Source organism: Tiliqua scincoides, chromosome 4, assembly GCF_035046505.1.
Source record: "Tiliqua scincoides isolate rTilSci1 chromosome 4, rTilSci1.hap2, whole genome shotgun sequence".
NCBI classification, from domain to species: Eukaryota; Metazoa; Chordata; class Lepidosauria; order Squamata; family Scincidae; genus Tiliqua; species Tiliqua scincoides.
In genome coordinates this window covers 131251881-131269590 of record NC_089824.1, presented here as the reverse complement: position 1 = coordinate 131269590, position 17710 = coordinate 131251881, and the positions used below count along the sequence as shown (strand labels likewise).

General features: G+C 42.5%; 1 protein-coding gene across 3 annotated transcripts in view; it reads right to left on the bottom strand.

Moving 5' to 3' along the window:
* MTF2 (metal response element binding transcription factor 2) overlaps window positions 1-17710 on the bottom strand; it is a 27556-nt gene extending 9846 nt beyond the window's left edge. For all 3 annotated transcript variants that reach the window (XM_066622837.1, XM_066622839.1, XM_066622838.1), the window contains exons 1-10: window positions 17487-17710; window positions 7949-8147; window positions 7780-7861; window positions 6540-6635; window positions 6171-6271; window positions 5419-5567; window positions 3984-4079; window positions 2076-2144; window positions 1459-1582; window positions 275-342 (exon numbers count right to left, since the gene is read on the bottom strand). In XM_066622837.1, the coding sequence (XP_066478934.1) occupies window positions 275-342; window positions 1459-1582; window positions 2076-2144; window positions 3984-4079; window positions 5419-5567; window positions 6171-6271; window positions 6540-6635; window positions 7780-7861; window positions 7949-8147; window positions 17487-17491 (989 nt within the window). In that variant the 5' untranslated portion in view covers window positions 17492-17710. The remainder of the gene's footprint in view (window positions 1-274; window positions 343-1458; window positions 1583-2075; window positions 2145-3983; window positions 4080-5418; window positions 5568-6170; window positions 6272-6539; window positions 6636-7779; window positions 7862-7948; window positions 8148-17486) is intronic.

Genomic DNA, 17710 nt, shown 5'->3' with positions numbered 1-17710 from the left:
CACAGGAACACAAGAGTAGGAATATACACAAAATGCAATTTGTAAACTGTGAGTTGTGAATTCCTATTTTAATCTTTTCAAAATGCTAATACTGAGGAAAGTTTAATGACATAAAATTCAGCAATTTCAAGTTAGATTCTGAAAAAACTGAAACACTCTGTTGCCACCAAGGGTATATTGTTAGGGAACTCTAACATACCTTGAAGAACTGTCTGAATTCGGTATGAATTAGATCAAACAAAATGGAAGCATATTTAGAAATACATCAACTTACATGGTCTTATAATCGTTTAATGCCTCCAGAACATGCTCATATCTTTCAGCTTTTGGTGTCTCTGCCAGCTGTAAAATATTAAGAAAAGATATAACCCACTGAAAGTTTCAGTAACACCTCCTACACACAAAATATGCTCAAAATTTCAAAGAAATGTAGAACACACTTATGTTATAGAATTCATAATGGATGATGACATCATGATTGATGTCACATCAATACACTAGGAATTGTAGAACACAATTACAGTATCTTCTAGCTCTCTTGTAACTACTAAGCATATCATTTGTGTGTAGGAATGTCCTTTTATTAATGAAAACAAGAACCTTTCTAAGTGACCTACTCCACGTTGCAACATTATGCAATGTGTTTCCTCACTCTCCTTAACAGCACACATCAATGTGGAGTTCAGGGGTGAACATACAGAGTAATCATCCAGGACCTCCCTTTGCCATCATCAGCAAGACAGCTAGAGAAAGGAATGTATAATCACTCTCCCAGAATGCCTCCTAAAGCATAACCAGTAATAGCAGTTGAAAAGCCTGTTGGATGGCAGGGTAAGATACTAGAAAAACATCTGTTCTCTGGTATGTTAATCACCTTAAGGAGAAGACAATCCAGTTGTCAAATTGCAGATTGTCATTACAAAGCACTGCAAGTGCTCTGAACATCCATTATTGATGAAAAATAATATACAAATACTGTAATACATAAATAAGGATATATGGCTGGTTGTACTATACATTATGGAGGAGACTGAGTAAAAGTCAACACAAGCCTGCCATTTTCAGCAAGACTAGCTTTTTTGGTAATGTTCTACAGATTGAGATACAACAGAACAAAATATACAACACAAACAAAATATACATTTAAAAAGTGGAATTCCATGTTTGCATCCGAGCATTAGGCTATGTTTACATTAGGCCGTTTACAATGCACAGCCCATGCTTCCCATTTTTGGCTATGGATTTCTTTTGTCTCCTGTTATGAACAGTGAGCAAACAAGTTTCTGGACTGCAGTCCTATAAAATCTTCTGAAAAGATACAGTTATAAAGGATACAGTTATTCAAAGAAATGGAAATTTCTTACACTTCATAGAATTCTATAAATGGATTAAATGTTTTCCTAAGGATATATGAATGGTTTGACTTCATGGAAGAGAAAAACCAAGACCAACACTTACTTCACCAGGATGGAGTCGATCCCAGTTTTCATTAATGTATGTCATGAGTTCCAGCTCTGAATCAAAGTATTTCTTTTTGTGAATAACACTTAGGTTGTAAAGGCATAGATGTGCTATATCTACCCTAGGATTCAAAATAAAAATAATTAGCAACTTTTAACAAAATCTGGCTACAAGACAAGTAGTGCTAAAGCACCTTAGTATTAACTGGCATTGAGAAATTTGTACGAGTTTTACAGTATTACTACATTGCTTAGTAAGCATTTTATTCTACATTTTTAGAACTCATTTTTTCCAATTTCAAGCCACCCATTTCTGTAGAATGAATTTCCAAGCATTCCCAAAAGCTGCTCATAAGAGTCACATCCCACACTGATTTTGAGGGTCCTGTAATATGGGGAGCTACTAAGGGAAGGGAAAATCCTTCAAAATCATGGAAACAATTTCCAGGAGCAAGGGCACGTTCTTTGTAATCTTAGAATGCAAGACATTCTTCACAGACTTACAAGGGGACAATGTGTTTTGTTCGTACAGATAATGAAGTACAAATGTTTGTTCCTAAACAAATAGAAATGTACTGAATCATCTTTTCCATTGTATTCTGAAGGTGTACTCACCATTGCAAAGGTAAACGTTTGAGGTATTCTGGTCCAGAACTACAAACTGAACAAATGAATGTATAAAACCTGAAACACAAAAGTCAAAAGGCATGTTCAATGCTATCAAAGTGTTTACGTGTAGTTAACAGCACTAACAGAGTCAATTCTGCAAAATATCTTCTGTTAGTCAACACTGCTGCACATCTGAAGTTCAGCCAATCTACAATATGTTAACTGGCAGCTTTGAGCTTAATGTCAGCAAAACCTGAACTAAGTTGCCTATCCAGTTTCATGAACTAAAATGCCTCAATACACTTTTGCAACAATCATTTCTTCATTTGGTTAAGTTCCTATACGTGCGGAAGCAAACTGGACCTCCAGAAATAAGATACTTGTTTCTACATTTTTGGGGAAGGGGAGAACTCTCTACAAACACAGGTCTGTAAAAATAAAAAACACACTTGAATGCCCAGGATTTTACTGAATGTCAAGGATGAAGCAGTTGAAACACTTTTTTAAATGGACACATTAACATACAAAGAAACACTGAGAGGAGGGACAAAAGATGAAATTGGTATTTCTGAACCCTGAATAGTTTATAGTAGCTGTCTTGGAAGGTAGTAGGCAGTGTGTATCATGAGTTTTAAAACTTTCTTCCCTATACTATACAGGAGAAAAAGAAAGACACAAAACATGTTTTCCCCTTTCTCACTCTCTCTTCTTCATCCCACACCAGACAGCAATCAAATGCTCCGCTTCAGAGCAGGGACCTAACTCCAAAATCTGTCCCTCTAATGCAGGGGTCCCCAAAATACAGCACATGGAACATATTCAATCCACTTACAAATGCTGACTAGCCCACTGAGCCCAGTAGCATTACAGTTTAATGTCCCCTCCCACTCCTTCTCCCCCACCACACATCTTTCTTCTCCTGCTAGATCAGTGTGCCCAAACTCAGGACCGGGAGCCGTTTGCAGCCCTTGGAGACCCCCAATCTGGTCTGCCCAGGGAGCCCCCAATCTCCAGTGAGTCTCTGGCCCTCCAGAGATTTGCTGGAGCCTATAATGGCTCGAAGTGACTACTCTCGGTCCAAGGGCCGACTTTGATCTCTTTCGTGAGCTACTGACCGAGGGCTGCCTCCACTGCTTGCTGTTTCACATCTGTGAAGCAGCAGCAGTAGCAAAGGAAAGGCCAGCCTTGCTTTGCACAAGGTCTTTTACAGGCCTTGAGCTATCACGAGACCTTCATTCATTTATATAAATTCCATCTTTAAAATATTCATTTATGTAAATTTATTCAAATTTTAAATGTAAATTAATTCTTTTTTCCTGGCCAGAGATGAGGCCAGAAGAGAGATGAGGTAGTCTTCCTGTCAAAAAGTTTGGACACCCCTGTGCTAGATGAAGCAACTGCTCTGTTGAATTGCTCTTGCTGAGAGCCCACCTGAGAGACAGCAAGCAGCCCCACAGCTGCAAAGGCATTGCAGCTATTTCACAAACAGTTTTTTTTCTGTGGTGAACATTCTATATACAAAAGGTATATATTTTCCTATAACTGACTTACTCTGACCCACCACATGAGAAAGACTAAGTGATGCAGTTCTAGCAGCAAAACATTTGGGGACCCTGTGCTCAGTGCTTTACAGCACAGTAGAGAAAGATCCAAATGGAGTAGGTTCTCGCCTCTTGAAAATATCTCCACTCAGTAAGCCCTGAACAACTAAGCACCTGGCTGGAACCCTGAACAGAAGATACACAGCAACATTTTATTGCCAGTCTCTCTTCAAAACACAGTTTTCAGGCTAATTATACAGTTGTGTTGAACATAAATACAGGATTATATTGCTAAAGGTATAAAACATTCTAACCAAATATGCCCCCCAACCTGATACACTAAAATAAGCAAGATCAGATAAAAGCATCTTACCTGTCACCAAAAAGCATTGGCTTTTGGAGGCACTGCACACAAGCCTCATGAAACCACTGTTTACATTTACAGCACTGTAGCATCTTTAAATACCAGCTTTGTTAACAGAAAGGAAGAAAAGAAGAATTCAATTGGAATATGGCAAGTGTCCCCTTTTGTAGTGCGCAACAATAGCCAACTATGGTAATTGAAATTAACATTTAAGATCACTGAATATTCAACCACATATTCTGTATTGATGATATCACATATAATTCTGTTGTTAAGTACAGGTAAGGAAGCCATTGTGTACAGTGTTCTTATAGCAAATTAAAAATGTGATACTGCAAGTGGGTCTTAGGAACTGATGTGTTTGGTGATTATCCAAAGATACTGTTTTAAGCTGTGCAATTTGAATAAATTATGTCTATAGTCATCCCAGGCTCATTCTTTCACAGGAAAGGTGGCCTATGTGAAAATCTAGCACTGCTTGTCTTTTGCTTATAGCTTGTTCAGGATACAACACAAGGTTATTTATTGAGTCAGGCAAGGTATTATGTTCACCCAGCACTCTTTATTTTGACGGACTATAGAGCAAAAAAATAAATTTAAGACTGCCCTACAGATAATAAAACAAGTCCTGACTATATCTATATCTATTTATAGTATTTTAATCCCGCCTTTCTTCCACACCAAAGGGGACACAAGGCTGCTAACAATAAAGTCAATACATAAAAACAATACTACATTAAAAGCAATTAAAATATTAAAGCACCCAGGATCATGACAATTAAAAATTAAAAAGCTACATTTGAGTCCTGATTCTGGAAATTTACCCTGGCTACTATCATATTTAGAGGCCATCTGATTTTGGAGAGTGCCACCGTTGCTCTTTCAGTTGTGGCGGCATAGGGGCCTTTGCTGTGCCTCTTAGTGTAGAATGCTTAATCCAGATACTGGTCTGGAAATTTTTACTTTTCAAAGTCCCTGACAATTAAAAAAAATCTCAAGCATGGAACGTGACCCTATTCATTCTATTTCTGTTGGATATATTATTATATTAGAATATGCAAAGTGGCTGACTGGTTGGAGTCAAAGATGTCACATAACGTGGCGGCAGAAAATTTTACCATATTTCCACTGAAGATGTACAGGACAATCCTTTGTATGTGTACTAAGAAACAAGTACCATTGTACTTAATGGTGCTTGTTCCCGGCTTAGTGTACACACAACTACTGCTTAACTATGTTGAATGCAGACTTCAAAACCTGAAGTACAACAAATAATGAAACCCTTCTGTTGATGCAACAGCACAATGTAATCAGGAAAATTACCTGAAAAATATAGGAATATTTTCTGAAATATGAGTCTCATCTCTCATATGTATTATTTACAAACACAATATACAGGAATACATTGAGAAGATATTTTCAAAAAATGTTTCTGTTTGCTTACTCTCCAGGACCTCCACAGTAGCAATAACACTGTTGGGCATTTGTTTTATGGCCTGCATCCCATTCAAGGTCAGCTACATTGTAAGGCAATGTTTGTTTCATGACTTGCAATGCTTTGGCATTTGGTCCTTTCTTAAGCGCACCACCTCTCTGAACAAAACAGATTGAAGAAGTACACATTAATATCAAATGTAATACAAAGTCAAATGATAGTTTAAACCTGTGGTTTTCAAACTCTCTGGGAGTCTGAAAGCCACAGTAAGTGCTTGCAGGGGAGGGGAGGGAGGTAGCGGGGGTGGGGGGAAGGCAGCAACATGATCCCAAGGATCATGCCACTAATGGGGCTGCAGGGACTGGGACATACTCACCAGTCCCTGCAGCAGCCTTCCTGGGCTGCAGGGAGCCCAGCGCGAGCATCTGCAGAGCTCCCCAGCCTGCAGAAAGCAAATGTGAAGCGATCATGCTCCACTTCTGCAAAATCAGAAGTGAAGCGATCACTCCACTTTCTGCATGCTGGGGAGCCCTGCAGACACTCGTGCAGGGCTCCCCACACCCCAGGAAGGCTGCTACAGGGACTGGTGAGTACATCCCAGTCCCTGCAGCCCCGTTAGCAACACAATCCTGGGGATCGCGTTGCTGCCTTCCCCCCTGCCCCCTAAGGGGGCAGAGGCCAGGGCATTCAGGCTGGGGCATTGCGATACCCTAGTCTGAATGCTCCTGGTTTAAACTGTATTCACCTAGTAAGGAACCTACCTTTGTTGTTGTTGCAAAGACACACTGCCGGCAGAGCCATTTATCATCCGAATCTATCACGCTAGAATCAATATTTGGTGTGTGACACAGTTGATGATAACCTGAATTCAAAAAAGGTTTTTTTCACTCTTTAAATAATTTAAAGCCCTAAGTATCATGACAAGCATTAGGGAAAAAAGGACATTTAAAATGTTAATTGGTTATATTCTAATTAACCAAACCATAAACTGAACATTTGGATACACTAGCAAATACAATAAGTGTTCAAGTTTTCATATTTATGTAGCATTTAACCATATAACTGTAAACATCATATCTTGGAAAAAGCTAAGGAAGTTGGTTAAATGCATTTTTTAGAATTCCAGTTACCTTGACCACACTTATCACATATAACCATTTCATTGGGTGCTTCTGAATATTCTTCCTGACATATCGTACAGACCATTTCCCCACTTTCAGTAGCTCCTAAAAAATAAAAAGCATGTTTTGTGTTAAATACCAATTTATGTTATTTCAGCACACAAGACTTTTAAACTAATTATAAAACTATAAAGCAGCGGTTTTCAAACTCTCCGGGAGTTGTAAACTTTAAGTCCTTGCAGGGGCAGGAGGCAGTGGGGCTGGGGGAAGGCAGCAGTGCGATCCCCAAACCAGAAGTGGAGCATGATCGCTCCACTTTCACTTTCAAAGCTGCAGGGAATCCTGCAGAAGGTCGCACAGAGCTCCCTGCACCCCCAGGAGGCTGTAGGAAGCTTTGGTAAGTGCACCCAAGCCCCTGCAGCCCCCTGGGTGGCGTGATCCTGGAGATTGCGCCGCTGCCTTCTTCCTGCCTCCACGATGCTCCTGCCCCTTAAGGGGCCAGAGGCCAGGACCCACAGGCTGGGACGTTGTGACACCCCAGTCTGAAAAGCCCTGCTATAAAGAAAGCCTGAGGGAAGAAGAAATGAAGAAACTGGGCCATTAACCTATCAGCTATTAGCTGAATTCTAGCTTCCAGCACTGAGGAGAGGAGCAAAAATAGTCAGCTGCAAGAATGAGACTAGAAAATAGAGGCAGGATACTTGTAAGAAAAAGGAGAAAATGAGTATGAGACTTTAAGGCAGGAGTGTCAAACTAATTTCATACAGCGGGTTGAATAGCATTCATGATGCCTGCTGAGAGTCGGAAGTGATGTCATTAGGTTGGAAGTAATGTCATTAAACAGGTCAAAACCAGAAATAAGGACTCTGTTCTTGTGTAGGAAATCATTAGCTGCAAATAACAAGAGAAAATACATAATTCTGGATCATATATCAAAATAAGGGAGAGCCCAACTATCATGCTGGCCACGCTTTCAGCAGTGACACCTCAGCATTGCTCAGCAGCTGAGAGCCAGAGGGCTAGATAAAAAGCTTCTGCAGGCCCCATTTGGCCCTTGGGCCTTATGTTTGACACCCCTGTTTTAAGGGTAGTGTTATTTAGCACCTCTTCCTACATAAATGGAGAGTTATGAATACAGAAATCAAAAGGTGCTGTAACCCACAGATTCTTTCCTTACTCATCGGGAGGAGTCTGAAGTTTCATACTTATTAGAAAGGAAGCTAATCAAAAAATAACGTAGGATTCTTGCCTGTTTGTATGTCCTTCCAGAGAACCCAGGATTTAGAACTGTCTTCAAATATAATGAAGCAGCTCTGCTTCAGTTTGTTTATCTAAAAATAAAAATTCAAAGTTGTGACATTACAAACACTAAAAATAAAAAAAAAATTTGCTTTAATAAGCCTGTTAAAATGTATTACCTTTTTGATAGTTCCAAGATAAAACAAGCCATCTGACCATCTAGCTAGGACATCCTGACCTTCTTCAAATTTGCATACCGGCTTTTTGGTTTTCTGTCCATCCCGTGAAGACAGTTTGGTCAAGGATATTGGTGGTTTTTGGTTTCGGCGTAAAGGAGACCGCTTGTGGACCACTGAATTACCCAGCCCCGTAGAGTCTCTAGAAAGTAAAACACAAAGCAAAATTAATATGAACAATCTGCTATTTTAATTACTAGAAAAAGAACATGTAACAAAGGCCCCTTCGCAACTTCCCAAGTTTTATGCTAAAAGACTATCAAACAAATAGAAACAGACTATCAAACAGTCATTGATCAAAGACTAAACAGGCCTACAAAACTGAGGATCAGAAAAGTTTTTCCCAAACTTTATGGTTGTTTGATATGAATTTGGGGTACTGATTCCAAAAATGGCATCCTTTTTGCCCTATCACATTTAGTTTTGGAGATACAGTATAGCCTCATTAGTGAGTGGTTCAAGCAGCTTCCTCATGAAGAAGACATGGTGTAGGCTTTCTCATGAGGAAGCAGCTTGAACCATTCATTAAGAGGCTATGCTGTGTCTCCAAAACTAGACATGATAGGGCGAAACAGATGCCATTTTTGGAATCAGCACCCCAAATATACCCAGGAGTTGTTGTAACATTTAAGGAAGCAAAATGTGTGTTGGCCTGTGCTATCAATGTAATACTACAATCAGGGTTGGTATGCTCAAAATGGCACTATTCAAAACATCAGTACAGCTAAATGCAAATCAGAAATGCATTTGGAAGGTGGTCTCACATGACTACAATTTTCCATGGTGACTGCAATTAGTGTGATAGCCTAATATGGGGCTGGAGAAGCTTGCTTTAACAGTCCCAAACGCTAAGCACTTTCCCAACATTGGACTAGAAAAGGGGTATAAAACATAACGCCCATAGGCTGGATAGGGTCCACAGAAGCTTGGTCCCATATAATAATTGGGCTTTTTACATTGCCCTTTCAGCAGCGCTGGTTCTACTGAGGCTGTGGGATAGATGGAATGAGCCCTCAAAAGACAAAAAATGATACAGGGAAAGGGGAAGACCAAGAAGGAGATGCTGCCAAAGTGCTGGGAGAGCCCAGGCCACCCTTTCATCAGTGCCACTTCTACCAAGTTATCATGCTGCAGACTAACTTTCTGCTGCAGAGCTGAGAAGTGACACCTCAGCAGAAGTGGCGCTGCTGAAAGGGCCCGTGTGATAATTGACTATCCCATATTTTGCTTTGCACATTTTCTCTTCCGTTATTTCCATTTCTACATGAGAACAAAGTGCTTATTTATGGTCAGCATCTCCTTAATGACATCACTTCCTTCTTAATGATGTCCCTTCCAGCCCTCAGCAGGTACTCGATGAATGCTGTTCAGCCAGTTCTATGAAACGAGCTTGACACCCCTGGTCTAGTCAATTGAAACATCTATTACAACAAGAAGCAAAATCTAAGCCTGCAATATGGAAAATCATTTCTCAATCCCAGTACAACTCAAGATGGCATCATTTGGTATGAATGCTGAAGGTTCAAGAATACTAATACAAATTCTTCACTTTCAACCTAAAGTATTGCAGCCAGCAACAAAATCTTTTTCACTGTGCAAGTACAGCAATGCACCAGATCATCATTTCTCAAAGTGTGTTTCTAGGAGCCCCAGGGCTCCCTGAGACCTCTTTAGGGGCCCTATGAACACTCCACAGGTGGCCACTATCTGCCCCCTGCCTAGTTTGCTCATCCTTCCTATCTTATTATTTTTTTGCTCTGCTTCCTCATTCCCCTCCTGTTCCAGCTCTTCGCTGGTATTTGGTGTTGGGTTCAATGCTGCACAACGCTGTGTGTGCACCAGCAAGGCTCCCCAAGATTCCTTTTATGAGTGTTTTGTGAAAATTGTAAGTGCCCTTTAAACACCTCAGGCCTCAGAAAGCCTCCTAGACATGATCAGAAGGTGCTTCCGGCTGCATCCAGGAGGTCCTCCATGAGTCTTCCAGCTGCAAGTTCAGAACATTCGGTGTATCAAATCCGCAGGTTCCGAACCAGCAGATAAAAACAATCCACTGCATACATTAATAATAATATTAATTATTATTATTATTATTATTATTATTATTATTATTAACAGTATTTATATACTGCTTTTCAACTAAAAATTCCCAAAGCGGTTTACAGAAAAAAATCAAATAACTAAATGGCTCCCTGTCTCAAAAGGGCTCACAATCTAAAAAGATGCAAATGAATACCAGCAGACAGCCACTAGAACAGACACTGCTGGGGGGAGGTGGGCCAGTTACTCTCCCCCTGCTAAAAAAGGAGCACCCACTTGAAAAAGTGCCTCTTACCCAATTAGCAATGGTTGGGTAACATCTCACAACAGGAAGGAATCTACTTTGTGGTATGTGTTTTCTTTTACTTGAAAACACTTTTATTTGAAGGCCTACCAATGAGAATGAGATGCAAAATAGTGGCTGGGATAGAACCAGATGTAAAATGGTTATGTAGGGGATGAAACCAATTATCTACTGTACTCTAGTACATTGGAATAATCTGCATATACAAATACAATTCTGGGGACCAAACTATATAAAAAACACATGTTTGGAACCATGGGGGCTTCTAATTTGGATCAAGATTGTGGCATGGGAGGGGTTAAACTTTGTCCTCACCACAACCCTGATGCATATTGGAGCCACCTACAGCTGCTACTTGTTTCAGGAGGGAAGCTACCAATGGAAACTACTCTCACATGGCAAATACCAACCATGGGGACCCCCAACCTGGATTGTGATTACACTGGATACAATGTCACTTTCCCACCCATGATACGCTCCCAATCCAGACTGGAAGGCTCACTAATCCTATTTTAAAAGTAAAAACAGGAATATCAACTCCAAACACATGCTGACTGCAACAAGTAATTCATTCCTAAGTTACTACAGCTCAAGACAGCAGACATCTATCAATAAATCTTGACCTACCTTCCACCTGCCCTGCCAGGATGCAGTCCTTTAACCTTGATATGCATATAAATGAGTCAAATTATATTACTGATTTACATTTATATGCTGTCCTTCCTACAAGGAGTTCTGAGTGGTGTACCTTTATTCATTTATTTTATTTAAAAGATTTTTATACTGCTTTTGTGGTGCACAAAACAGTGCACAACAATAAAAATAAATACAAAATACAATCAATAAAATCATTAACCAAAACCAATTAAAATTATACTTGTATAGTTAAAAGATGTAAAAACAGCAGTAACATACAATTAATATACAAACAGTATAAGAACAGCAGCCAAAGATCTAAAGGTGCTAAATTTAAAAGGGGTCCCTAACAGGTTCCTCCCCCCCCCTCCTTAAATGCCAAGCAGAATAAAAATGTTTTCCAGGAACCATATATAGAGGAGGCTTTCCTCAGATTTTCTGGCAGTTAGTTCCAGAGATGCGGTGGCACAGTGAAAAGGCCCTGCACTTTGACAGTACTCTCTTGGCTTGGGATGGTGATGGAATCCTAAGCACGGCCCTGTGTGACAGTAATAGGGACATGCAGGATTACCGTATTTTTCGCTCCATAAGACGCACCTGACCATAAGACGCACCTAGTTTTTAGAGGAGGAAAACAGGAAAAAAAATATTCTGAACCAAATAGTGTAATAAAATATTTAATAAACTATAACAGAACAACATTTGAACCATGTAAAGTGAACAGCAGTCAACAGTGGCATTAAGAACCATTATCACTGTCATTAACAAATGGAGAGACTTAAAGGTTTGAGTACTCTAGTTTTCTGGAATCCCCAAGAACTCATCATCGCTAGTCAGAATTTATGAAGCTCACAAAAGCAGGTGCACGCAAATAGGGGATCACATTATCTTTCTGCTACAATGATGTTCTGCCAAATTCCAATCCACTGGGCCTCGTGCCCGCTTAAGGCTGATCAGTCCCCCTTGTGCAACTCACCAAAGTGAGTCCAGTTCCAGTCCACAGATGTCAAGTAAATCAGTCCCATCAATAAGAGTTGCCAAATCAGAGTCCAGAGCCAATAAGCCAAATTACAGTTCAAAGTCAGGTTCCAGGTAGGTCAGTCAAATCCATCAGGGTATCCAAGTCCAGTCACAATCCACCGTCAGATTCCAAATTCAATAAACCCAGTCAGTCAGTCTCCTCTCCTACCTCCAACTTGCACTCCTTTAAAACCCACAAACCCTTTCTGCCTCAAGTACTCCTTATATCCCTGAGGGCCCTATTGCCTTCCAGTGGCTGCAGCTGTGCAGCACACTCTGCTGGATGCCCAGGCCTTACCCTTAAAGGGGCCACTGCTGACACCACATCTACCTCCTCACCAGTTCTTCCATGATTCCAATACAAATGAACAAGTGGAAAGTCCAACCACAACTTGAATTCTCAAGACACAACAAACCTCTGGATTTATGGTGAGAACCTAGCCTTACCTGGGGCTTGTGCAATAAGCAAACACTGGCATTCTGACCAAGGAGACAGTATTTTCTTTGTGATGGCAGGTGGGGGGGGCTTACATTCTGATGCTGGATGAGGTGAGTGAAAGCGCCCCTCCCCTGCTGTGTGAGTGTGTGTGTGGGGGGGCTAGAGCATCTGTGTGTGTAAGAGAAGGGGGCAGCCTGTGTGTGTGAGAGAGGGGGGAAAGTGTTTGTGTTGCAGAGAAGTTGTGATGCTCCAGGCTTGGGGTGGGGGGAAAGAGAGGCTATGATGCTCCAGGCTTGGGGGGGGAGAGAGAGGCTATGATGCTCCAGGCTGGGGGGGGGGAAGAGAGAGAGGCTGTGATGCTCCAGGCTTGGGGAGGGAGAGAGAGAGAGAGGCTGTGATGCTCCAGGCTGGGGGGGGGGGGAGAGAGAGGCTGTGATGCTCCAGGTTTTGGGGGGGGGAGAAGAGAGGCTGTGATGCTCCAGGCTTGGGGGGGGGAGAGGCTTTCCTGGGAGTAAGCCCTCCTGACTAATGGGACTTACTTTCAGAGTAGGAATGCACAGGATTGGGCAGCGAGACTGCCACCCCACCCACGCTTTCCTGGGAGTGAGCCCCACTGACTCTGAGACTTACTTCTGAGTAGACACCCGGGCCTGGGCAGCAAGACTGCCACCCCACCCACGCTTTCCTGGGAGTGAGCCCCAGTGACTCTGAGACTTACTTCTGAGTACACACGAGGGCTTGTACAGCAAGACTGCCACCCCACCCACGCTTTCCTGGGAGTGAGCCTGCCTCTGACTGCCCTGGGGAGCAGAGCAAGCGGGCAGGGGGCGGGGCCGGGGTGGAGAAGTTTTTTTTTTTTTTTTGCAGTATTCGCTCCATAAGACGTACACACTTTTCCCCCCACTTTTTGGGGGGGAAAGTGCATCTTATGGAGCAAAAAATACGTTATATGTGGGAAGGTGGTATCCTGTCCTGTCCTATATAGGGCTTTAAAGATCACCACCAATACCATGAAGTGGGCTCAGAATGGAATGGACAGCCAATGTAGCCCTCTGAGCAATGGCATGGCAGAATCATCAAGCTCTGGTAACCACTTGGGCTGCCACATTCTGCAGTAACTGCAGCTTCTGAACCATCCTCAAGTGTAGTCCCACAAACAGTGTATTACAGTAGTCTAGACAAGATGACACCAGGGCAGTGCTTCCTAAAGCACAGGGCCTGATTGTGACCTGATTGTCAGTGGTGCTTTTGTCATGAAACTGACAATATGATTCTTGACAAGGAAAATGTATTGAGTCCTTTGAAAAGTGAAATTGAGCTGCACCTGCATGTTTGTTCCTCAGTAGACGACCATGCCTCAGTCCATTTCAAAGTGCAGGCAGAGAAGAACACACCACAATGCCACAAGAACATTCCCAATTCAATGAATACAGGCCCCAGAAGCACTCTAACTTCCCCCCCCCAGATGAGAAGGAAATTGTATTGAGACCTATGGAAAGCAAAACTGAGCTACATGTGCACATTTACTTACAAATAGGCAAACATGCCTTGACTCCTAACAAAGACTAGGCAAAGGGGAATGCAAGGCTCCCAGAATGGGCCTGATCTGATGAACATGGAATTCAAATGCTCCAGAAATCATTCCCCCCACCCCGTAAAAAAAGATAAAAACTGAGACTTGAGCAGCTGGTAAGGTCAAACTTTTGTTGTTGGTTTTTAAGTCTCATAAAGTTAGGCAAGTCCCAATAGAGTATCATTTTTAAAAGGTTTCTGGTGCTAAAAGGATTAGGAACCACTGTATTACTACATTGACCACCATAGCCAGATCCAACTGATGCAGACATGGTCTCAGCCGGTGCCCCAGGAAAAACTGGGTAAAAGTCTCTCATCCAAAGATGCCACCTGGTCACCTAGGGACAGCTGTGAACCCAGGAGGTCTCCAAGCCTCTTTCAGAGGGAGCTACCCCATCTAGAGCAAGTTGTAGATCTAGTACCTATGCTGTGGTCTTCTGGGTCAGAAAGACCTCTTAATTTCAATTTATTAGCCCTCATTCAAGTCCCAACCACCTTCAAGCAGTAGCCTAGTACTTGGAGCTCCTTTGGAGACTGGTGGAAAAGAGTGATAGAGCTGAGAGTCATCTATTAGCCATTTATTGATTTGTTTTGCTATGTAAACTGCTTTGTGAACCACTTTCCTGTTTGTTAAAAACAGGATTTAAATATTCACTAACAATAATAACAATCTGCATATTGGTGGCACCAACTCCAAATCTCCAGATGACCTCCCCCAGCAGCTTCAAATAAATCAGGAGCCTCCAAACCCTGGCCTGTGGGCCAAATCCAGTACACACTGAGATCACGCCCAGACTCAGACTTTGGCAGTGCCAAAGCCTTAACATTTTGGTGTAAAGCAACCTGCTTTCATACATGGAGCTTCTTGGGGCAAACAGCAGTGGCTGCCCAGTGCAAAGATCTGCAAAGTCATGTTATGAAAACGCGTCACTTCGCACTGGAACGGTATGACTCCAGCATGGCTGTGTCCAGATGCAATTGTTGGGTGAACCATGAGCTGCAGTTTGGAGACCACTGATGTAGATGTTTAGGGGCAGAACAGATCCCTTTGACATCTCACAAACCAACAACCAGGGTGCCAAACAGGTATCTTCCAGCTTCACCGTCTGGGTCCAACTGGCCAGGACACCATGGTCAATGGTGTTGAACACTGCTGAGTGGTTCAGCAAGAACAACAAGGAAGCACATGACTCTTCTCTCTCCTTCTACCCTAACAACCACCCTGTGACTATGATAGACTGAGGGCGCAATCCTAACCCCTTATGTCAGTGCTTTCCAGCACTGACATAAGAGCAATGTAGCTCTGAGGTAAGAGAACAAACATTCCCTTACTTTGTGGCAGCCTCTGTGAGTGACACCCAACTGCAGGATGCAGCACATGTCCCATTGGCACCACTATGCCAGTGCTGGAAAGCACTGACATAAGGGGTTAGGATTGTACCTTGGGAGACGGTAACTGGCCAAAGGATAGCCAAAATTCATGGTTGAGTGGAAATTTGAATTCACATCTTCCTAGTCCAAGTCCTACTCCAAAGGAAAGCCTGGAGGCCAGATTTGGCTCATGAGAGCCTTCAAGACAGCCCTCCATCTTTTCTTTATGTGCAACTAATAATCTGGACCTCAAACACTTCTCGTGTGCACACAAGCACTGCTCATTCTAATGCAGCAGTTTCTCTCTCATGCACAGAAGAAGGGTACAGGCACACACTAACCAACCAAACTTGGATTAAACATGTGTCGCATCTGGGTACAGCATAGTTCCGAAATAACTGGCTGTAAACAAGAGCAGGAAAGGAAGATTTCCTGTTTTCCTCTCCGAACTGCTTCACTTAAAGAATGAGCACTGTTGCTATGAATGAAAAAAAGGACCGCAAGTGTCACCTTTTTTTTTGCAGAGCTTTTTATCAGTCATGATGATAGTTACAACACACATGCATTATGGCCCCCTACACAATTTCAATACCCCAAATGTGGTCCTTGGAACAAAAAATTGACTCTCCCCATCATTAGACCAAGTCTCCATACTGGTAAGTGCTTTAGTTGCACCTTTGGTTATTACTGACTTATGAAACTAGCTATGTTAATTTTAGGTAGATAGAATAGAGCAGTTAAATTTTAATTTGCATATAGATATATCCTAATAATAATCTGCATTTGATTGCTAATAGCCAAGAATAATCCAAGGTTTACTTCTAAAAAAGTCAATAAGTAATACTTTTAAACATTTTCTAAAATAGATAAAGTTGATAACAACTAACAAAGAAACTTTGTTTCAAAAACCTTATATTGAGAAATATGTTAAATTTTGATTCAAACTATACTCAAAACACTTTTTGACAATAAAACAGAATTTCAATCATTGATTTAAGCTAATTGATAAGAACTTTACCAGTGTTTTAAAGTTTTTTCATTCTCTATGGTACACAACAAATTTTGCTTCTAATATATGACAGCTTTATACTACCACAAATGAAAGTCAGAGCCTAGCTGGAATTTTCTCAATCAAGACTGCAACTGAAAACCAGCAATGCAAAAGCAGCACACAAACAGGTATCCGCCTCTGAAACTTCACCTGGGCCCTAATTAACTAGGTTCCGATGAGCATTTTACAAGTAAAGAAAGCATTTACACAGCTGATCATTATTTTCGAAGCCTGGCATTGACGTTTACCCCACCCCCTCCAATTTGCTTCTTCTCCTTTGTGCCTCCATGAAGAGAAAAAAACAAAAACTTTCTAGCCCATTTGCAGAGAGGGACTCTTCTGTGTTAATTTTTTGTTTCCCCAAAAATATTTGTGCTAATTTTTGTTTCAGCTGGTTCTGGTTTGCCATCATGTATGAAATGAAGCCCCCCAGGAGGGCTGTGCGCCTCTTTTAACAGTCCTCGCCTTTGTTTTGGTTTCCATGGATCACCAGAAACCCCCCCCCCTCCATATACAGTCACTCACATATATGGTTTATATACCATCAGCACATAAAGCCTCCCATCTCACCTTCCCCTTCACAAACCCAATTCAACATGGCAAGATGGGGGAAAGTGAGGAGAAGGCTTTAGGCTACAATCCTATCCACACTGAGCTGGGAGTAAGCACCAGTGACTATAATGGGCCTTACTTCTGAGTAGACATGCATAGGATTGGGCACTGTGGCTGCAATCCTAGCCACACTTTCCTGGGAGTAAGCCCACTGACTATAATGGGACTTCCTTCTGAGTAGACCTGCGCAGGATTGGATACTCCCTCGGCCCGCCCCTCACCCACCATAAGCAATTTCTTTCTGGGGTAGGGAAGGAAATCTTGCGAGGCAACACTGGTAGCGCGGAGGAAAAGGGGGGGGAAGAGAACCAACGGACGGGGCGACGGTGCTACCGACCCCCAAGGCTCCGGCTGCCAGCGAGCAACGACCCCCTTCCCGAGACGCCCGCAGCCCCTCTGCCTCCAGGAGTGGGGGAAGCTTCCCCCGGCCCTCCCTCACCTCATTCGGTCTCTCCAGTGGGGCCGCCCGCTTCATACAGCGAAATCGGTGCGCTCGAAAACGCCCTCCCCAAGGAAGCCTCCGTGGCCGGCCGGCCGGGCTCCTGGCGACCCACTGGCGGGTGTGTTGGGGGTGGGAGTGGGGAGGGAGGCTCCGCGTCAAGCCAGCCTCACGGGCAGCCCGGCTGCACCACGGCCCTTCGCCATTTTGCTTTCCCGCGGAGG